Here is a 23,168-nt window from a genome sequence, read left to right as displayed (position 1 = left end):
AGTCGTAGGTCACCGCTTCCAGTCAGCAGAGCCGCCGCCCCCCGGGTCCGCGACCCAGGAGCTGCGGGCGGGGCCGCGCCGGCGGGAGCGCGCGCCTCGGGCGCCGTCAGCGGGTGGCAGCAGAGGAAAGACGGCGGCCTGGGAGCGCGCGAGGCCGCCCGTGCGCGCGCCCGCCCGCCCGCCAGCCAGCCAGTCCGCGCGCCCACGCGCCCACGCACGCTCCCGCCCACCCGTAGGCCCGGGAAGTCTCGCGATGCCGTAGCCGGCTGCTCCCGCTGCGGGTGGCTCAGGCTGTTGCTGTGGTTGCCTGAGTTGCTGCTGCGGCGGCGGCAGCGGCGTCTGTGCTTGTGGAGGTGTTGGCCTCTGGGCGGATGTTGACATTGTGTTGTTGTTATTGCTGATGGTAATGGCGGCGGCGGTGGCGGCGACGGTCCCGACCCCATCTCCTCTGTAGCGGGAGCCGAGAGAGCCGACAGCGAACTCCGCGGCCTCGGAGCCGGCGGCAGCGGCGACCCCCCGTCAGCCTCCGCCGCCTCGCCCGCGGGTACCCCGGCGCCAATCCCGGGAGTCAGGCCCCTTTGGGCAGGGGCTCTCGGAGGCTCAGGATGGCGGATTTCGACGAAATCTATGAGGAAGAGGAGGACGAGGAGCGGGCCCTGGAGGAGCAGCTGCTCAAGTACTCGCCGGACCCGGTGGTCGTCCGCGGCTCCGGTCACGTCACCGTGTAAGGCCCGGAGAAGGGCGAGGGCGGGAGGTGCGGGCTGGGGTGGGCCCCGTTACTCCACGGGAGCGCGGTTTCCCCTGTGTCCGTCGGGTGTCGGTGGCCTTCGGAAAGAGTCGGCGACCAGGAAGTGAGAACTTGGCTTATTTTCATTTGTTTGGGTCTCCGAAGTGGGGACGGACGCTGTCCTTCCTCCTCCACACACCCCTTTAGCAGGCCCTACAGGCCCGGGCGATGTGACGATCCCAGTAGGCACGGGTTTTCATTAGGGTCTGTCCTGCGGGCCACCCTTCCCCTTCAGGGTGTATTGACGGGGAGCCTCCTTGTTTTCTCGCCCAGTTATCCTGTGGTTCTCTCTGCCTTTGCACCCAGTGACATGGCTCAGAGGCCAGATCTGGGTCGTGTGAGACCCCAGTGACAATTGGCAGCGAAGCTCCCTGTCGTGTCTGTTTCACACATACCCACAGTTCTCCCAGTTCTTCCACACATTTCCGCACAACTAATGCAAGTTCTTGTAGTTGTACGTGATAAAAATACATAGTTGAACACAAATTTAAGATGTGCAGAAAGAAATATGTTTACAACAACAACAAAAAACTACCTGAGGGACGTACACTCTGCTCAGGTTGCTGAGGGAAAACTGTAGTCCTGAAGTTCCTCCTTGGGGCACGAACTTGGGGCTTCTTAATTTGGAAAGTCCCACTAGTAACATTAAAAGTTTGGTATTAAACAATAAGGAATGAAAGCTTTCAGAAAGACCATGACAAATAAAGGAATGTGAAGACTTGAACCAAATAATGAGCTGTCCGGAAGCAGGAAGTTTTGTAATGTTTCTCTATGAAGTCCACAGTTTTGTACCACTTGATGTATTGATACTCTCCCGTTTTAGATCTCTTGTTCAAATCATAGATCAAACTTCCATACTTGCCAGGTATCTCTGTACTTCTTCACTTTTTCAGTAAAAGAGCCAGCAAGTCTGAAAATATCTGGAATAGTCTTCATTATATTTTGGTGAAGAGTGAGTGGGATGTGCTGTGAATAACTTAGGGAAACAGTAAGACTTCTCATACAAGTTTGTCAGCAAAATAATTGCATTTCTCATATGACCAGCCGTATTGTTGTTTGAGTATGCTTATGTAATGCTTTGATTTCTTTAGCACCTGTTAGTTTATATTCAGGTGACTTAACAGGGTAAAAACACTGCATAATTGCCATCACAGCACCATGACAAGACAGTGGAATTTATCACCACAGTAATACTTTCTAAGTGTTGTCACCAGCTTAAGAAATACAACCAAATATCATGGATGTTAAACTTTTAACATATATCACAGAATTCATAACCTGCCGTTTGATTTTATTTTGACTTTTATGACCTTTTTGCATTGTTTGAAGCCTCAGGAGTATGTGGATGCTTAAAGAAGTGATTTCCACACTTTGTCATGCCGTCTATCCCTCCTTCTACATTCCTCATATCAAAGAAAAGCTAAATCTTGTCATTTAAAAAGACGCCGCTGTAGTTGTAATGTTACCTCTGTTAAGGAGAAGAAAAACTAAGCACTTTGTTGAAAGTGGAAAATGTAATAGTGGACAAAGTGCTCAGAACCTAAGTAATCAGTAAACTTGATTGTGGTTGGCTACCTGGAGAGATTAATAGGGTAGCAAAGAATTATTAGTGGTTTTCAAACTTAGCTGTCCATTAGAATCCTGGGTGACTTTAAAAAAAGACCCTTGTCTTTGCTCTACCCCAGGCCAGTTGAAGGCCAGGTACTAAGTGAGGGTCCTAGGCATGGATAGTTAAAATTATAAATAAATAAATAATACAATCTCACAGGTGATTCTCATGTGTAGCCGAGATTGAAAAGTATTCCAGGTTATAGGGAGGGACTATCTATCATCAATAAACAGTATGCCTTTTTACATTGGGAGTTAAATCTCTGATCTTCCTCAGCAACTTCCTTCTTCTCCCATTTTTCTTGGTTCTGGGCTCTGGGTTAAAATCCATCTCAGCTACTTCCTGGATAAATTGTTTATTCATGACCTTTAGTTGAGATGGGGGTAGTTACAGTCGATACCTTTTAAGATTATTAAGGATTAAACGAGATGGTACATGAAAAGAATTTATTGCCGTGTGTGGTACTATGTTCAGTAGATACTAGTTTTTATTATTCTCCTCAGATACAGTTTTACACTTTGAGAAACAGGTGTAAAACAAAGTACTAAAAAATTAGAATTGCCGTTGTCAAACATAATAGTGATTCACTTTAGTGTTATTTTTCCATTTCTAAGCAATGTGTATGTGCTTAAATTACTGTTTGAAGTATTTTGATGACAATAAGGATCTTTCTGCATTGAAAACTTAAGCCTATTTTGTGGCACATAGGTAATAATACAAAACTTTTTTTTTTTTTTAACATGGCTCTGTCATGCATAATTCCCAGGCACACTAGCACACTATGCCAATAGATAGCCCAGTTAGCACCTATAAAGGTTTTTAGAATTGGTGCATATGTGTTACTATGACTGTTGAGGACATTCAGTTTTTCTTGCTTTAAATATAAATGGGAGAAGCTATTAGAACAGTTGTAGTAAGACTGGCTAAATTTGTCACTGCCCCTCACACCCCCTCCCCCATCTTTTTTTTTTTAACTGAGGTGCTGATCAGAGCAGTCTTCCCTTACCAATTTGAAAGTAATTGACCATGTAAACTGAATCATCTGTAGTCTAGATCAGTCTGGAAGGATATAGATCAATCCATATGTTTTTCACAGATGTAACTTTGAGTAGGCCTTTACAGTTGACTATTTCTGCTCTTTTTTTCTACTTTAATATATTACAATACTACTGTTTATTTTTAGAAACTATTGTATTCTCACGTGACATGATTGGCATGTCATTGTGGTGATGTGAGAAAGAAAGTTACCTTCCATTCTCTAGGTTGGTCTCTAGGCATAATCAGATTTTTGTGACATAGGATGCAACATGTCTAATTTGCCTAAAGTCTGCTTTAAAGTGGCTTTTAATACAAATATTTTCCTTTTTTAAAATACAAATGTTTTCATCCTGACCCCAAATCAGACTTATTTTTTATACTTCTCTCATGATCAGTATTCTTTTCTGACATTCTCCTGTTAAGTATAATATTTCCCTTCATTGTTAGATTTCTATGTAGCAATATGGAGAAATCTTGTGCAGAAGCATATTTTGAGGAAAGTGGTATTGGAAGGAAGGAAGATAAATGATAAATTCCTATTATTGCATAATATTTTGGTACATGTAACCTAAAATACTTACACTTACGATTCAATTAAAAGTAGATTTTCTTTTTGCTTTCGTGGTGACTTCTCATATAACTGACAATGAGGAAAAATAGTTTCTAAAAGCAACAGTAATACTGTAAAAAGACTATTAGGTAGTCTTGATCAGATTGGTTAATATTTTAAAATTATGGAGTTCCTTATGTTTCAAAATATATTTGCAAAATATGTTGATCATTTATTGAAGAGTTTCATTTTTCACAGTAATAACTCTAAAAGATGTGTCAGTCTAAAAGTTTTAATTTAAAAGTAGTTTTAGGCCAATATTTCCTAGGTAATCTATCATTATAACAGACATTATTTGCTCCCATCCCCACTTTATACCCTTGTTATATCAGAATCAAACTTGGGGCTTTCCTAGAGTATGTATACTCTTTGACTTCTAACTCAAGCCCTGTCATAGAGCCAAGTTATTTTGCTGAGATTTGTTTCTAATGTTATTCCCTTGTAATTTTACTGTGTCTTCATGTACTCTCTTCTGAGGTGTAATCTTACCATCTCCACAAATAATTCCTTATCCTTCAACACCAGTTTTTATCAATGGCTGTCAGAAACCACTTTTTGCTTGTTTTCCTTCCAGATATGTTATGGAAGATTAAAGATTTAGAAATGTGACTTGAAAATGTTTGGAAAGTACATTGGGATGATTTTTGAATAAGAGACATCACAAGAACACCTTAGTGTTTATCGATTTTTCAAATGGTAGAGTTAGTAAAAAATTGTCTTGAAATGTGTCAGTATTTCGGAACTGCTACTAGATGCTGTGGTTAGCAGTAAGAGACCTGAATGTGAGTTGCCAAATTACAGAATCATTTCAATAAAACAATTTCATTAAACTTTATAATTCCTACCTCTTTCTCCCACCCAGCATAATATTTAAGACATATTCTATTTATTTCTAAAGCTTAAGCTTTCTGTTTTCAAATTTTTGAAGGCCTCATTAATGTATCTCCACAGGATATAAAGTTCTTGCGGGCAGGGGTTGTGTTTATTGATCTTTCTTTATTCTTTAATATAGTGTCTAGAATACTATAGTTCCTATAATATTTTCTAAATGAACGAAGTAATTGTATACATCTTTGGATTTTGTCAGAATTGCCAAATGAATCACTGTTTTCTTCTCTTTCTGCATCTCCTAACAAAGGCAAACGATATTCTGTAACTACTTATCACATTGAAAAGATAAATGCCTCCTCTGTTTTAAAAAATGGAATCTGGTAATTGTGAGGAAATTATCAAATTAAGGTAGTTTTTTTTGATAACTCTTTTTGGTTTTTTTTCTTAAGAGTTGTTTTTTTTTTTTTTTTTTGAGACAGAGTCTTGCCCTGTCATCCAAGCTTGTGGGCAGTGGCCCGATCACAGCCCACTGTAGCCTTGACCTCCTGGCTCTAGTGATCCTCCTTTCTCAGTCTCCCAAGTAGCTAGAACTACAGGTACACGCTGCTATTCCTGGCTAATTTTTTTTTAAAAATATTTTTTTGGTTTTTGTAGAGATGGGGCTTCACTGTGTTGCCCAGGCTGGTTTTGAACTCCTGGCTTCAAGTGTTCCTCCTGTCTCAGCCCCACCAAATGCTGGGATTGTATGTATAAGCCATCATGTGTGGCCTCCCAGAGATTTTTCTTATTCCATATAGTTTGAGAGGAAATTAATTTGATTATATTTTGGACATATCTTTGGTAATATGAAGAAAAAATTCTGTGCGTTTTATTTGGACCAACTACTAAAACTTCTTAATGCATAGATTTTCTTGAAGAAATGAGAACTATGATAATTAACTGAGGTTTCAAAGTTTTTACTGTATCTGAATTTGAGAATTTATATGACATTTTGGTCCAAAGAGTTCAGTGTTGGATTTTTACCTACCAAGGGATATGAAATTGATTAGTACTTAAAATTTTATATGACTAGCTAAGTAGAAAAGAGGGATTAAATGGTGAAAAGTAAATTATATGTAATTATTATGATAGTAAATAATCAAATACTATTCTAAATAATTTAAATAAATAATATTACTCTAAAGAATAATACTATTAAGTTGAGATCTACTCTTGATTTCCAGCTGGAGTTTATACTGTTAACAGGTTAAAGGCCCAGGATATTAGGCTAGCTGTATACTCAGAAAGAAATCTTTCAAATATCTGATAGCTATGTCTGGCTTAGGTTTCTAATCTGCTATAAAGCTATTTAGATTTTATTCTTAATAAAATTAAGCTTTAAATATAACATGTAGCAACAGATGCTCTTAAGTATCCTTTTAGTGTCTTCCATGTAAGATTGTGTGTGTGTGTGTGCTGTGTATGTGTGTGTGACTTTTGACCCAATCAGAATCTTGGGTCTGGAAGGGAAGAGTTTAGGGATTTTTAGTTTTGGTAAGAGTGCTATGTGATTCTGTCAGACATATTTGGGAAGTAATAGATGGTACTGTGGAAAAAGTATGGTCTTTGATATCAGGCAAATTGGTTTCAATTCTCAGTCACTTCCTAACAGTAACCATAAGCAAATTAACCTTTCCCAACTTCAGTTTTTTCTTCTGGGAAAGAGGATAATATATCCACCTTAGAGGTTATGTGTGAGTCAGAATTTATCTAATTAATAGGCATTCAACAAATTATTACTTATGACATACTTTGATGTTTAACCCTGCATGCACATTTTTTGGTTACTCTTTACCATTTTGTGGGATGTCAGTCTAAAATGTGATGTATGCTTTTCTGCTTTAAAACAAGATTCTGAGCATAGATCAGAATTATCTAATTGACTAGAGGAATAATTTAATCAAAAATGGCTATGAGATTGGTACACAGTGATGCATTAGTGGCCCTGAGGTATGTTGGAGTTTGAGAACCTTCTCTAAATGGCACTTTCATTTAAATTTCATATGTGGGCTGTTCTTTTTGGTTTACTTTCCTCTCTCTTTGTAATTGATCAGCTGTACTTGGAAGTAAAACAGCCAGCCTTATTAGAACTGCATATAAAGTAAGACAAGTTCATTCTGATTGTTGAATGTAGATGCTTGGGTTTCGATGCTTGGGTTTTAGTACTTGGATTTTACAATATTTATTTTGTTTTATCAGAGTATATTTTGCTTAATCTTTGATTATCAGCTGTCTTATTGAGGTTTACTGATAAGTAATTTAATGAGTATTTGTTAAATGACCATTTTTCTGCCAGGTATTGCACAAGGCTCTAGGTATACAATGAAACCCAAAATGAAACACACATAGTTTCTGCCTTCATGGAGTTTACAGCTAATAGACAAATTTTGTCTGATAAAATTGCAGTGAAGGAAATGGATGAGATCCTGTGATTGAAAATAATGTGATTAGGGAGAACCTCTCTGAGGAAGCTAACATTTAGGAAGGACGAGAGTCCTGTCAAGAGCCCCTGGATCTGGAGAACAGCAGGTACCAAGACTCCAAGCCAAAACAAGCTTGACTTGCCTGAGGAACTGAAAGGATACCTCTATATTATGGCTAGAATATAGTGAACAAAGGGGATAACGTCTTGAAATGAGGTTAGAGAGTTCAGTAGGGGCCAGAAAGGATTGTAAAGGGATTAAGATGAAATTTAGAAGGTTATTGAAGTAGCCTCCATAAGATGTGATAGTGGCCCTAGCTAGGGTGTTGATCTCTAGATTAAATGAGTTATTACAATTCTGGGTATAAACCATCAAATTTCACAGCTTTTCCTATGATGTATGGAAATACATAGCAATGGCCACTTTTGCTGTCTGATTCCTCAGTTGTTGTGTGTGTTTTGGTCTGTTTATTTTTTAATTTTAGCTTTGTGTAGGCTGACGTTAAATAACTGGCTACTTTTACTGTTCACTGGGAATTATTTTGATGGCATACCTGCACTTTTTGTTCTGCTGCTGGGGCAGCTAGTATGCCAAGAGAATAGCATGTGCTGGAATTAGAGGGAGTCCCACAAGGTCATAGATTTTTGAAGTGGGAACCCTCGTAAACGTGATATCCTTTAGCTATAAGGTGTGTGGTATGTGACAGCCCTCAGTACATGATCCGTTAGATTTGAGGAAAAAATTGTGTTTTTTATATCTTACATTTAAAACTCAGTTGCATCCACAGGAGCTGAAATGTTCTACAATGTCCCTGAAGAATAATTTTTTTCTCCTTAAGCTTTTTTTCTGTCCCACTATCTACTTGGATAGAGTTGGTTGGATTTGAAGGTTACCTAACTTTGTTATTTTGATTGATAAAAAGTGAATGTACTATATATAGTGAGCTTCCTGCAAGAGCTTCTTGTTTTATTCTCTTTGATCTTGCATTGTAGTCATAATGTGGGCTTTGGTTAGTTCAGTGGTGGAGTTCCTATGTACCCAGTCTCCTTTCTTGGTCTTTTCTAAACTACTCAATTATAAATGTTACTTGAAATGAATATTTTTGTTAGTCTGTATTGTAAATCAGTTCAACCATATATTTTGCTTAAGTGAACATAATTTAGCATCATTATTTTGCTCTTGAGTTATAGAAGTATTAAGAATATTCTAAAATATGTATAAATAAGATATACAAAAATTTTTTTCTTCAGTACGGAAAATTTAAAAGTTGTTTAGATCAGCTGCATCCCTATATCATCAGAAGTTAGTTATACTGTGCATTTTCGTGGGTATACACTTGTATAACTTTCACTGCTTAACAACATATGTAATCTGTTAATAATGGATATTATAACCTTAATAATTAAAAATGAATAAAATGCTAATGCTAGATTATTATAAGACTGTGTATAATGGTGAGGTTTATGATAGAGTAAATTTAACACATGCTTTAGAGAATTAAGTCTTTGATTTCACTAGTTTCCTGAATGAGATTAAACTTTCATGAAACCGGATGAACTCAAATATTGTTCAGAATGTGGTTACTGAGTTAAAATTTTTAGAATTATTCTGAAACCCAAAAATGTGTCTCTAACTCCAGGGTTTCTGTATCTTTTGGATAAATAGAGTATACTTTCAATTAGATCCCATCCTCTTTGAGCTACATTGATATTCAGACATATGTTGAATCAATCAGATAAACATAAAGCATGATTTATATACATCAAAGCCTGTTAGTTTTTTTCTGTAATTATGACTTTATCTCCAAAAGTAGCTAAAAATTTGAGTTCATTGAACTCAAAGTTCAGCATTAGGAAATAAGCTCTCTCTGCATGTGCCATCTGTATAACCCATGTGTTCAGTTTGAAATTTCTAGTTCATATGCTCATAGGTCTTGTCATATCTATAGGAAGATAAAAATTCTCTGTATCTGTGGATTTGTACAGGTTGAATGTCTCATAATCCAGAATATCCAAAATGGAATTCATGATCTACACCCCAAATCAACTTCAACGGCAGCCTTCCATTGTCAGTTGATGGCAGATTGAGGACACTATTTGTTTAGCTCAAAAACTTTTTGATATGTTCTTGATTTTCCTCTTTCTCTTTCACTGCATCCATTTTGTCTTGACATTTTGGCTCTGTCTTCAAAATCTGGCCCTATTTTGCCACCTACACGGCTGGAGTGAGTTGCCAGTATCCCTTCTGCCTTACACTTAATATATTTCTTAAGTCAGGCATGCTGGCATGTACCTGTAATCCCACCTACACGGGAGGCTGAGACAGAAAGATCACTTGAGCCCATGAGTTTGAAACTACCCTGGGCAACATAGCAAGAATCCATCTAAATTACAAAAAAATATATATATATATTTTCTTCCGCCTGTCTCCACCTTTCCACTTTTGCCTCTCCTCTTATACAGTCATTTTGGTACATCTGCTCTAGTGATCCTTTAAAACATAAGTCAGTTCAAATCTTTTCTCTGTATCAGGCCCCTCAAAGGTTCCCCATCTTCTTCAGAGTCCTTTTAATGTTCTACAAGACCCTCCCTGATCTGGCCCATCATTACTTGTCTGCTGATATCAGTTTCTTCTTACTATTGGCTTCAGTTTATTTTGACTTATAGTTATCGATGGCTTTACTACATCTTGACTTCATTTTAAGCCCTCTCTGTAAGCCCTCTCTCTGTCAGCTCTGCATGTTACCATCTATTTGTCTTATGTTCAGATACCTCAAGAGAGAGCTGATTGAGTTAGTTAATGTTATCTAGGTTAGGCAGGACTGTTTGGCCTTGCCATTCCACGTGCTGCTAGCCAGCCCAGGGATTAGCTGTTCTTAAAGCAGATGTCCACTTGTGATCTAGTTAGCCAAAGTATAGGGGTTCCTAGTTAGGCATGCAGAGTAACAGACTACACTCTCTAGTATACATGGTTTTGAGCTGTGTAGCATCTTTTCAGATTGTTGTATTATAATTAATTTAATTATAAGATATTTCTGTTTTAAATATTTCACTGTTAAAAATATCACTGTAACTCAGAAGAAAGAAACATCGAACATATATTTTTGATTAAGGGCAAAACAAGTTGAAGCAGCAGATTCTTGCATTTCTGCATTTAAAGGCAAAATTCATTATGAGTTCAAAACATGTCTTAATTTAAAATGATAGTTCAGTAGTGAATGCCAGGAGACATTGTTAATATAAGAAGATATAAGGAACATAGAAGACGTAAAAACTGAAGTAAGAGGGACAGAGGATTATATGGACTTGAACTATGGAAAAAATTGAAATGCATTCAAGAAAACTGTTGATTAGTGAACCCAAATTTCCCTGTTTACTTATCTTAAAATACCTAGTTAATGCCAAATAAAATATTCAAATAAGAAAACAAAATTAGGATGGTATTGTACGTTATAAAATATTTGTCTGCTGGGTGTGGTGGCTTACGCCTGTAATCCCAATACTTTGGGAGGCCAAGGTGGGTGGATCACTTGAGGTCAGGTGTTCGCGACCAGCCTGGCCAACATGGTGAAACACTGTCTCTACTAAAAATACAAAAATTAGCCTGGCATGGTGGCAAGCACCTGTAATCCTAGGTACTTGGGAAGCTGAGCCATGAGAATCGCTTGAACCTGGGAGGCAGAGGTTATAGTGAGATGAGATCATGCCACTGCACTCCAGCCTGAGCAACAAAACGAGCCTGTCTCAAAAAAAAAAATAAAATAAAATACTCGTCAATTATTTAGTTAACAGCAACTATGCATTGCTGAAAAATAGCTGTTATTTAAAAAAACAACAAATGACACAAAATGTCTTTAATACCCCCTCCGTAAAATAACACTACAGAATACTTGATTATTCATTAACATATCTGTGCCACTGCAGCTATTTTCTCTTGATACATTTCTGGAAGTAGAATTACTGGATCAAAGGGTAGGAATTTTTTTTTTTTTTTTTTTTTGAGACTCAGTCTCACTGTTGTTGGCCCAGGCTGGAGTGCAATGATGCAATCTCGGCTCACTGCAACCTCCGCCTCTGGGTTCCAGCAATTCTCCTACCTCAGCCTCCTGAATAGCGGAGATTACAGGCGCCCACTACCACATCCGGCTAATTTTTGCATTTTTAGAGTGACGGGGTTTCACCATGTTGGCCAGGCTGGTCTAGAATTCCTGACCTCAGGTGATCCACCTGCCTCGGCCTCCCAAAGTGCTGGGATTACAGGCATGAGCCACCACACCCAGCCAGGGTAGGAATATTTTTAAGACCCCTTTTACGTACTACCAGATTGCACTCCTGAAAATTCTATCAACTTGTGAGATTTTTGTTCTTTTTAGTTAAGATCATGATATACTGAATTTTCTTCTTCAACATTTTCCTCCATTGAGAAAGATGGTAAAAATACTGTAGATATATAAATAAATCTAAAAATGAAAGGGAGGGAAGGTGAAGAAGTTTATGTTCAATGATATTTCCATGTTTTTGGTTTACAAATTTCATATTTAATGGTTGTTTAATACTCTGTTATATTGAGATAATTAACCATTCCTAAAATGTTATAGATACATTTTTATATTTGTGAATAAAGATTCAATGAACTTGTTTATGCATAAATTTAATCCACATTTCAAGTTATTTTTTAGGTAATATTACATTTCTAAAGAGACAAAGATATAAATATTTTCAGTGCCAAATTAATCTGAAATGGTTGTAACAATTTATAGTTCCATTGATAGTGTGTGATATTTTTCCATCTTGACCTTCTTGCCAACATAAAATATTTTTTAAATGTAATTTTATTAGTCTTGTAGATAACTGGATTAAGATGCCACCTACTTTAAATCATATTTTAAAAAATTATCCAAGTGCTACTTCTAGCTTTTTGGATTAGTAGAGTGTTTGGTTATTAGAGTCTGAAGGGGGTTCGGCTTCCTACTCAGTGCAGGAATCGTTGCTCTTCTTTCAAGTACTTCAAATTATTATTTTATTGGATGAAACTTGGCCTTTCTGATACTGTGCTGAGCCAATTGTACTTTGTCTTAGAATAAAGGAAATTATTTTTACCATATTTAAAAACTTTTATGTAAACTTGTGGGTACATTTATAATGCTGTCAATTGAAAGCAAAACATATATGCCATTTTCATTCTAACAGTCTCTGCCTTCTGCTGAACTTAAGAAACCAGAACTAAGGTATTGTCAAAATTAAGTGGTTTGTGTCAAAAATAAATCATTAGAGGTGATATTTTACAGTTATATTATCAAACAAGAAGTGTGACTTTTCTTATCCATTTAATAAAATAGGATGGTCTTGCTAAAATTCTACCTGATACTATTGTTTTGGTTGGTCTAGATTTGGAAAAAAAAAGAGAGAAGGTTTTGGCAGGGATGAAAAACATAGCAAAGGAGATATTTGCTGTGGCCTATGCCAAATAAGAAATTCTGACGTTCAAGCTCTTTGCCTGGAGAAAGCATGCTATATGAAAGAAGACTTGCTGAAAAGAGTGATTTTCTACTACTCTGATGAGAACAGTCTTATTAGTAAAGAAGTGTGTAGGAAAGCCTGGATTGTGGTAGTTTGAATAATGAATGAGAGGTAACGTAAAGATGGTTAATGTAAAGGAGTCTTTCAAAACATTAGTTGAGGAGGGAAAGAAATAGATGCCATCAGACATTGAGAGAGAAGAAGAAATAGGGATTCACAGTCTCAGGTGGATAGACTAATTCAGGTTTGTAGGCTGTGTTTAAGTAGCCTGAAGCGAGGTAGAAATACAGTGGATTGCAGTGAAGACTAGAGGAGATGCAACCAGAAGTAAATGGTTAGTTTTTGGAAGTTTTCCTCCATTGAGAGATGGTAAAATTACTGAAGATATAAAAGTAAGTCCAAAAATAAAAGGGAGGGAAGGTAAAGCAGTTTATATTCAATGACTTTTTTTTCTCTCAGAGTTGACAACTGTGGTTATTTGCAAAAAAATGTTGTGAGGATAAAGTGGAGTACCTAAAGACAGGTGCCACAACTACGGAGTATGGAAAAGGGAACTTATTGGGGATGAATAAATATTGTTAAAATAATACTCACTGAGGTTAGAAATAAGATATGTATTTTATATATATATTTATTAATAGTGATGCATTTATAAATGTGATTTTTCTCCAGTAGCTCCAGGCAGTGTGAAGAAAGTAAACAATTTAATTGAACCTGGGTTGGCAAGGGACACTGTAGAGATGATTAAGGGTGTTTGTTGGAGTACGTTCAAAATGATTGACTGTAGTTCTGGCAAATAAGGAAGGAAATGGAGTCATAGGGAGCTATGGAGGGGTAGGAAGTAGTAAATTACAACCAGAGGCCAAAAAACAAATTTAGTAAGGATGGGAGAAATGAAATGATTGATGGCAGTGGTAAGAGGAGAATTTTACAGTTCAGAATTTCAGAGGTGATACAGTCCCAAGTGATGACAGTATGCAGAATATATCACAGTGAGTAGGTTGCTGAATTAGATGGAGGTGCAGGAGGTAAAGTTATTTAGAATAGATAAGGTCAGGAGTGAACTGTAGTTGAGGATTTCTAAGGAAAGAGTGGCATTTCAACAGGGTTTGTGGTTAAAGTGAAGATACGTACAGGTATGTGGTGCTTAACTATGGGGACTATTCTGATAAATGGGTCGGTAGGCAATTTCATCATTGTGCAGACATCACAGAGGGTGTGTATACAAACTTAAATGTTGTAGCCTACTACATACACATCTAGGCTATATGATATATAGCCCGTAGCCCTTACACTACAAACCTGTACAGTGTGTTACTGTACTGTGTATTGTAGGCAGTTATAACACAGTGGTAAGTTTCGTGTATCTAAACATAGAGAAGATACAGTAAAAACACAGTATTAAAATCTTGTGGGACCACCTTCAAGTATGTCCTGACTGAAACATTGTTATATGGCACATGACTAGGTTTAAGGTTTGTTTTGTTTTTTAAGATAAGATGTAAGGAGGTATCCTGATAGCTGCAGATCAACAGATTGAGGGTTTCAGAGGAAAGTGTTAAAGGAGTTTGGAATGGAAAAGGTCTGTCAGGAAAGATAAACCTGAATTTGATGATGATGAGAAAGCTGGATAACAGATTGGAGTGGTTTGCACTGAGTTATGACTATAGACTGGAGGAATGTAGAAATAGTGAAATGGGTGTATGTAGGATATGAGTAAAACAAGCCTGTTTCAAGATTCCGTTTAGATTTAGGTGTAAAGTTGGAGTTCCCCCTTCGAAACTTTACAGTGTGTATTACATGAACTTTCAAAATTATCTCAAATTACATAAAAGTAAAATTGGTCTCATATGTGATTTCTCAAGGAAACAAAGGAAGCTGTAAAAGCCATAAAAGCCTGTATTGAAATTTTGCATGGAATGTGCTCAATAGTTGTGATTTGAATGAATTCTCTTTTCTCCAAGTACTGGTAGACTTCTGATAGATAAAAGCAAAATAGGTTGTTTTTGTTATGTCTTTTATCTTCTTGTTATATTTACCATTCTTTGAAAATAGTTTAAATCTTTTATCAATTCTAAAGCCATGGAATATTTTAACCATGATTCAAGAAAAGATCTTTTAGGTAATAGGAATAGATATAGGTATAGTACATGTCTACATTTTCTTTCATACCATCTAATGCACTGACAAATAGGTATTGAATGGAACCTAAGAGAGTTCTTGGTAGCACTTTGTCCGTTCCTACTTTTTTATTTTTTCTCTCCCTTTTTCCTTATTCTTCCCCTTCCCCACTCTTTTTCCTGCATTTTGCTTCTCATCTTATTGCTTGTGTAGGACACCTGCTAAAATTCACAGCTATTGTTTGTTTCCACCAATAACATTAAAAGCTGGAAAAAATTGCTATCCCACCCATTAAAATAATATGCTTTGTAGTTAACTTTTTAAGATATAAAGGTGGTAGCTCAAATTAAATGAACCATTTATATTTTTGTTTACATACTGCTGGTTAATTAACATTCAGCCCCTTATCATTATGCAAAAGTTTCCGTTTAACTGCTAAAATAATTGCTTGTTACATTTCATAAATTGCTTATTACAGTTATTTTATCTCAAACTTCCATTTTATGTCTCAAACTTCCTCCGTATGTGAAAATGCTTTTTATTGACTTGACCTTTAAATTAAATGGTCTATATTTTTGGCAGCAATGACATGTAATAACATATTCTTCTTATTTTTTAAAAATAGATTTGGACTAAGCAACAAATTTGAATCAGAATTCCCTTCTTCATTAACTGGAAAAGTGAGTGTCTCATTTTTGTACTATTTGTATGCCTCAAAATGACAGTTTTCTGAGAAAATTAGAAAAAAGTATGCTTATCAGTCATGTTTTTTGACATTAATATTGCATTGTTATTATTTCTTAAAATTTTTCTTTAGGTAGCTCCTGAAGAATTTAAAGCCAGCATCAACAGAGTTAACAGTTGTCTTAAGAAGAACCTTCCCGTTAATGTACGTTGGCTACTTTGTGGCTGCCTTTGTTGCTGCTGCACGTTAGGTTGCAGTATGTGGCCAGTTATTTGCCTCAGTAAAAGGGTAAGTTGAATTATATATTATAATTTAAATTTAGAAGTGGACAAGCAAGTCTTGCATTTATCTAGTTTTTATTTTTATATTGAATGAATCACCTATCCTGAATATAACATGAATCCAGGAGAGGAGTGAGTCAGTAAAGTTACTATATATCCAAGTGCTGTTATTAAATAGCCATCTAAAAATTATATTTGTAATTTTAGGAGCAAAGAGTAGTGTATAGCATTGTCTCTATCTGTACATTGATGGTGGTGTGGTATAGTGATCAAGGATGCTGGCTTCAGCTCTACCATTTATCTCTATGACCTTAGGCATATTTCCTAACCTCTTTCAACCCTACTTGACAAAACTGTAAAATATTCACATGTTCATCTACTACTTGAATAGGATTATTGTAAAGGTATAATGGAAATGTTTGGAAAGCTCTTAGCTGAATAGCTCAAAGGAAGTGGTTAATAAGTATTAATTAATAGTATTCTTACTAATAGTAAGATAGTACCATTACAAGAAATAAAATGGTTATGGTGGTTGTTTCTAGTTGGTAAGATTATGGGACATTTTTTTCTTCTTTTTATATTTTACAAGTTTTCTGTAGTGAGCACAAAGTGATTCTGTAATGAAAAAATAATAATTTTAAAGACTCATTATTTTGACTACTTATAATAAAAAATTCTGGCCAGGCACAGTGGCTCATGCCTGCAATTTCAACACTTTGAGAGGCCAAGGCAGGAGGATCGCTTGAGGTCAGAACTTCAAGGCCAGTCTGGCATGATAAAACCCTGTCTCTACTAAAAGTACAAAAAATTAGGTGTGGTGGCAGGTGCCTGTAATCCCAGTTAGTCAGGAGACTGAGGCAGGAGAATCGCTTGAACGTGGGAGGCAGAGGTTGCAGTGAGCTGAGATCGCGCCGTTGCACTCCAGCCTGGGCAACAATAGTGAAACTCTGTCTCAAAAAACAAACAAATATAATTTTAAGATGTTGGTAGAGATATGACAAATTATTACAGATTGAATGCATTATATTTTTGTTAAATTTTTAAAAAATGGTATTTATATGTATAAAAATGATATTTTTTTATTTTTTAAAAAACATGTATTTAAAAAAAATAGAGACAGGGTTTCACTATGTTGCCCAGGCTGGTCTCGAACTTCTGGGCTCGAGCAGTCTGCCCTCCTTGGCGTCTCTAAGTGCTGGAATTATAGGCGTGAGCCACTGCACCCAGCCAAAAATGTTATTTTGTTAAGATGAAAATGAATGAACAGTTTTTTTGTGGCTACGTTTTGATAACCAGTAAGAGTAGGAAGTATGGATGAGCTAATTCTCTTTGTCCCTTGATTTCTGTTACAAAATAGAAGATATATTCCTACTAAAAGTTTTTAAATTGGTACATTCTATTGATAGGAAGGAGTTAATGCCTTTGTAATAGAATGACTTTTGTGATATTTACTTCAATATTTCTAATATTCCCTTTTTCTAAAAATGGTTATTTTTTTCCATCGTTCTCACCAGATTACCTTTACACTACAGAACATTTTTTCGTCTCTGGATCCACAGTTGATTTTGTTGCTCTTGTAGTTTGGATCCCCTCACTCCCTTCTGCTATGTGGGCATTTCCATTGTTTCAGTGCCTGCTATGTCTCACTTGATTGGTAATTGCTATCAGGTAACCCAAAAAATCGTAAGAGTTTTAATACTGTAGATACCTTTGAGGTCTGACTTTTTTGTTTGTGCTTGGTTTTGTTTTGATACCCTTTTTTTAAACCTTTAAATGAGTAGCATAAGATACTGCAGTGTTTGTACAGTGTATTTAGAAAATAAAGGTAAATGAGTTAAACTTTGCATTCTTATCAACTTGAGATCCTTTTTGAAATGCCTTCATTAAATTCCTTATGTGAGATGTAAGATTGACTTTTTTAAGCTAATTTCATCTGTAGTTTCTGAAAGTACATTTCATTTAGCATTGTAGTGTTCAGTCTAAGGTCTCTCTTTGTATTTTATATGACTAGATGGAATATTTTTTTGATACATTTAATTTTATACGGACTACTATCCAGGGAGCATAAACAAACATGACTTGCTTTTTAAAAAAGGCATACATATCTGTGTCTTGGGTGTAAACTGTTATATAACCATGGTAAGAGTGACACTTCATGCGTGTGTGAAGGATATTACAGGCCCTGGAGAAAGAGGTGCTTTGTAAGATGGGGGCAAAATAATTTGGATTTTTTTCCTTTTTTTTTTTTTAATTATACTTTAAGTTCTGGGGTACATGTGCAGAACGTGCAGGTTTGTTATGTAGGTATACATCTGCCATGGTGGTTTTCTGCACGCATCAGCCCATCATCTACATTAGGTATTTCTCCTAATGCTATCCCTTCCCTACCCCACAACCCCGACAGGCCCTGGTGTGTGATGTTCCCCTCTAGAGCAGGGATTTTTAATGTTTTATTTGCCATAAATCCTTTTGATGGTTTAGGGAAGCCTATGAATACTATCTTAGATGCTTCATATATATATTTAAAAACATTTAATGTATTCTAAATGTATAAGGTAAAATACATGGGATTACAAAGGAAACCGATTATATAAAATATAGTTATCAAAATACTAGAAAACTTCAATGTGATTTATAAATATGTTTATTAATGCATACAAAATAAGATAGCAACAGATCCATGGTAATAATATGATAGGAAGAATCTGTAATTTCTTTAAGTGATGAAGGTACACGTCCTGTTTAGTCTATTGCAGTTAGTTACATACATGCATGACCTAAGGAAATGTAATGCATTTCAGTTAGTGGTTAAAAAGATGTGTTTTCATTTCACTCACTTTCACAGACTGCCAGAATTCTGTCTAAGTACTGCATGTTAAGAACCCTCGATTGAGAGGCATGAGATAAAAAATTGCCAGCCTGTGAATTTCTGTTTTCTTACTTGTGATGTGAAATCCTTTTATATGCGTAGAATGGTCTCCGACTCTAAGACATATCAGGACCAAAGGCATACTTGATACGCAGCTCAGTGTTTTTACTTTCTTTTCTTTTTTTTTTTTTTACTTTCTTGATATTATTCACTGATTTGGAAAACTGCAGTTCTGTCTTGCCTTTAAAATCCATCCCCTCACAAGGTCAGGAGATTGAGACCATACTGGCCAACATGGTGAAACCCCATCTCTACTAAAAATATAAAAATAGCTGGGCATGGTGGCACGTGCCTGTAATCCCAGCTACTTGGGAGGCTGAGGCAGGAGAATCATTTGAACCACGGAGTTGGAGGTTCTGTCTCAAAAAAAAAAAAAAAAAAAAAATCTATCCCCAACTTAGTGCCCTCTTTTTATGATCTGTTATTATTCCCAAGACCTTGTTTTTATTCTGTTCTATTATTATTATTGTTACTATTATTTTTTTTTTGAGACGGGAGTTTTACTCTTGTTGTCCAGGCTGGAGTGCAAGTGGCATGATCTCCACTCATGGCAACCTCCTCCTCCCAGGTTCAAGCAATTCTTCTGCCTCAGCCTCCTGAGTAGCTGGGATTACAGGTGCCTGCAGCCACACCCAGCTAATGTTTTTTTTGAGACGGAATTTCACTTTTGTTGCCCAGGCTGGAGTGCAATGGCGTGGTCTCAGCTCACCATAACCTACACCTGCCCAGTTCAAGTGATTCTCCTGCCTCAACCTCTGGAGTAGCTGGAATTACAGGCTCCCGACACCACGCCCCGCTAATTTTTGTATTTTTAGTAGAGACGGGGTTTCACCATTTTGGCCAGGCCGATCTCGAGCTCCTGACCTCTGGTGATCTGCCTGCCCTGGCCTCCCAAAGTGCTGGGATTACAGGCGTGAGCCACTGCGCCCAGCCTGTTCTATTATTTTGATTGTTTTTTAGACCTGCCAAATTGCCTTTTTTCTTAACTACCTTTGCCTATTTTTGAAAATTGTTTTTTAATATACAGTAAAATTTTTGTATACAGTTCTGTGATTTTTGATAAATGCATAGAGTTTTGTAACCACCACCAGAATGATGACACATAACAGTTTTCCGTAAAAAACTTACTTGTGCTGTCCCTCTGTAGTTGAACCCTTGTCAACTCTTAAACCCGGCAACCAGTGATCTGTTGTCTATCCCTACAATTTTGTCTTTTCTAGAATATCATATAAGTGGAATAAAATAGTATATATAACTTTTTGAGTCTGGCTTCTTTCATGTAGCTTAGTGCATTTGAGATTTATCTATTTTCTCTTATGTATTAATAGTTTATTTTTTTTTATTGTTGAGTAGTATTCCATTGTATGGATGTATCACAGTTTGTTTATCCATTCATCACTTGAAGACATTGAGTTGTTTCCAGTTTTTGAATAAAGCTTGCCATAAACATTCACATGCATGTTTTTGTGTGAACACAAGTTTTCATTTTTAGGAAGGGGATTGCTGGGTTATATGCTAAGTGAATGTTTAATTTTATAAAAAAATTCCAAACTGTTTTCCAAAGTGGGTGAACCATTTTGCATTCCAGCCAGCAATGCATGAGAGATCCAATTGCTTAGCATCCTTGCAGGACTTGACATGGTTAGTTTTAGAAATTATAGTCATTCTAATAGATATATAGTAGCATCTCATTGTGGTTTTAATTTGCATTACCATCATGAGTAATGATGTTGAGCATCTTTTCATGTGCTTATTTGCCATTTGTACACCTTCGTTAAAGTGCTCATTGAAATATTTTGCCCATTTAAAATAGTTATTTCTTGTTGAGTTTTGAGAGTTCTTCATATAATTCTGAAAATAAATCCCCTAGCAGATATGTGCAAATACATATTTACAATCTGTAGCTGTCTTTTCATTCTCCAACAATATCTTTGGCAGAACAAAAGTTGTTCCTTTTGACAAATTCATCACTTTTAAAAAAAAAAAACAGATTGTACTTTTAGTGCTGTATCTAAGAATTTGCCTAAACCAAGGTCATGAAAATTTTCTCCTATGATCTCTTTACTTTGCTTTTAGGTGTGTGACCCATTTTAACTCAGGTTTTAATATGGGTGTGAGGTATGGGTCAAAGTTTTTTGGTTTTTTTTTTTTTTTTTTTTTTTGCATATGACTTTCTAGGTTTTCCAGTACCATTTGTCGAAAAGACTATTCTTTCTCCCTTGAATTGCCATTGTACATTGTTAAAAATCAGTCAACGATACCTGTGTAGGTCTCTTTCCATACTCTATTCTGCCCTATTGATCTATATGTCTATCTTGATTAAATATCACAATGTCTACTTTACCGTAGCTTTTTTTTTTTTTTTTTCTGTTTTAATTAAAAAGGAGACAGGGTCTTGCTATGTTCCCCAGGTTGGTCTCGAACTCCTGGGCTCAAGCAATTCTCTCATCTCGGCCTCCCGAAGTGCTGGAATTACAGATATGAGCCACTGCGCCCATCCTACTGTAGCTTTACAGTAAGTCTTGAAATCAGGTAGTTTGAGCCTTTCAAATTTTTTCTTATTTTTCAAGATTGTTTTGGCTATTGTGATTTCTTTACCTTTTTGTATAAATTTTAGAATTAGGTTGTCAAATATCTATAAGAAACACTGGTATTTGATTGGAATTACATTCAATTTACAGATGAATTGGAGAGAATTGACATCTTAACAATATTAAGTCTTCCAAACCAAGAATATGACGTAGTCTCCATGTATTTAGGTCTTTGACTTTTTTTTTTGTTAGAGCTTTGTAGCTTTTTGCGTAGCATATAGATTATGCTCATGTTTTATTAGCTTTATACGTAAGTATTTCTTTGGGTTTGTTGCTATTGTAAATGGTAATTGCTTTTTAAATTTTGATTGCCAATTGTTCACTGCTAGTACATAAAATACAATTGATTTTTGTATATTAACATCATGTCCTTCAACCTTGCCAAACTCGCTTATTAAATTCCAGGAACTTTTTTGTGGATTCCTTGAGATTTTCTACACAGATAACTATGTTGTCAGAAAATAATGACAGTTTTATTCCCAATCTGTGTACTTTTTCTTTTCTTTCCCTTTTTCACGGTGTAGGACTTCTAATAAAATGCTGAATAGGAGTGATGAGAGCAAACTCCTTGCTTTATTCTTGATTTTCTCTGTTTTTCTGTTTTCACTTCCATTGGTTTTTTGTTTTTATTTCTTCTTCTTGATTTGGATATAATTTACTCTTGTTTTTTAGTTTCTTAAGGTTGAAGTCATTGATTTGTCATTTCTTTTTTTCTTATATGAGCATTTAATGCTCTTTCCCTCTAAAGCACTGTTTTGACTATATCCTACACATTTTTATATAGTATTTTTGTTTTGATTTGTTCAAAGTTTTTGTGATTTTCTGTCCGACTCGTGGATTATCAAGAAGTTTGTTTAACCTCCAAATATTTGGAGATTTACCAGAAACTTTTCTGTTACTGATTTCCAATTTAATTTTATTAATGTTAAAGCATATACTTTGTGTGATTTCAGTTCTTTTAAATGTGTTAAGTTTTATTTTACGGCCTTGAATACAGTGTATTTTGGTAATGGCATGTTCAGAACTTCTATTTATATTTTACTAGCTTTATTGAAGTGCAAGTGACATACAATAAACTGCACGTTTAATGTATATTATTTGATGAGTTTTGTCACATGTATACACTTGTGTGCATCAAGATAGTGAACATATTCATCATTTCCAAAAACTTCCCTGTGCAAGTGCTGATCTGCTTTCTGGCACTATAGATTAGTTTGCATTTTCTAGAGTTTTATCTAAATGAAATCATACAATATGTATTCTTTTTTGTCGTCTTGTTTTATTTTTTATTTATTTAATTTTGAGATAGGGTCTCATTCTGTCACTGAGGCTGGAGTTCAGTGGCGTAATCATGGCTCACTACAGCCTTCCCAGACTTCCCAGGCTTCACTCATCCTCCCACCCCGGCCTCCCAAGTAGCTGGGGCCACAGGTGCACATCACCACTCCTGGCTAATTTTTGTATTTTTGGTAGAGACAGGGTTTCGTCTCTCAAACTCCTGAGCTCAAGCAATCCACCTACCTCAGCCTCCCAAAGTGCTGGGATTATAGGCATGAGCCTCCATGCTTGGCCGGCCCCTTTTTGTCTTTTACTTACTGTGATTTTGAGATTCAACTATGTTGTTGCATCGGTAGTTCATTCCCTTTTATTGCTGAATAATGTTTATTATATGGATATGCCATATTTGTTTATTTACCTGTTGATA

General features: G+C 36.4%; 1 protein-coding gene across 1 annotated transcript in view; it reads left to right on the top strand.

Moving 5' to 3' along the window:
• Positions 1–301: 301 nt before the first annotated feature.
• Positions 302–23,168, top strand: part of LOC105463520 (cysteine rich hydrophobic domain 2) — a 54,201-nt gene continuing 31,334 nt past the window's right edge. The window contains exons 1-3 of the mRNA XM_011710665.3: positions 302–724; positions 15,603–15,657; positions 15,795–15,950. Coding sequence (XP_011708967.1) covers positions 606–724; positions 15,603–15,657; positions 15,795–15,950 — 330 coding nt within the window. The 5' untranslated portion in view covers positions 302–605. The remainder of the gene's footprint in view (positions 725–15,602; positions 15,658–15,794; positions 15,951–23,168) is intronic.

The sequence above is a fragment of the Macaca nemestrina genome, chromosome 3 (genome assembly GCF_043159975.1).
Source record: "Macaca nemestrina isolate mMacNem1 chromosome 3, mMacNem.hap1, whole genome shotgun sequence".
Lineage (NCBI taxonomy): Eukaryota > Metazoa > Chordata > Mammalia > Primates > Cercopithecidae > Macaca > Macaca nemestrina.
This window is presented reverse-complemented; position numbering and strand designations above follow the sequence as displayed.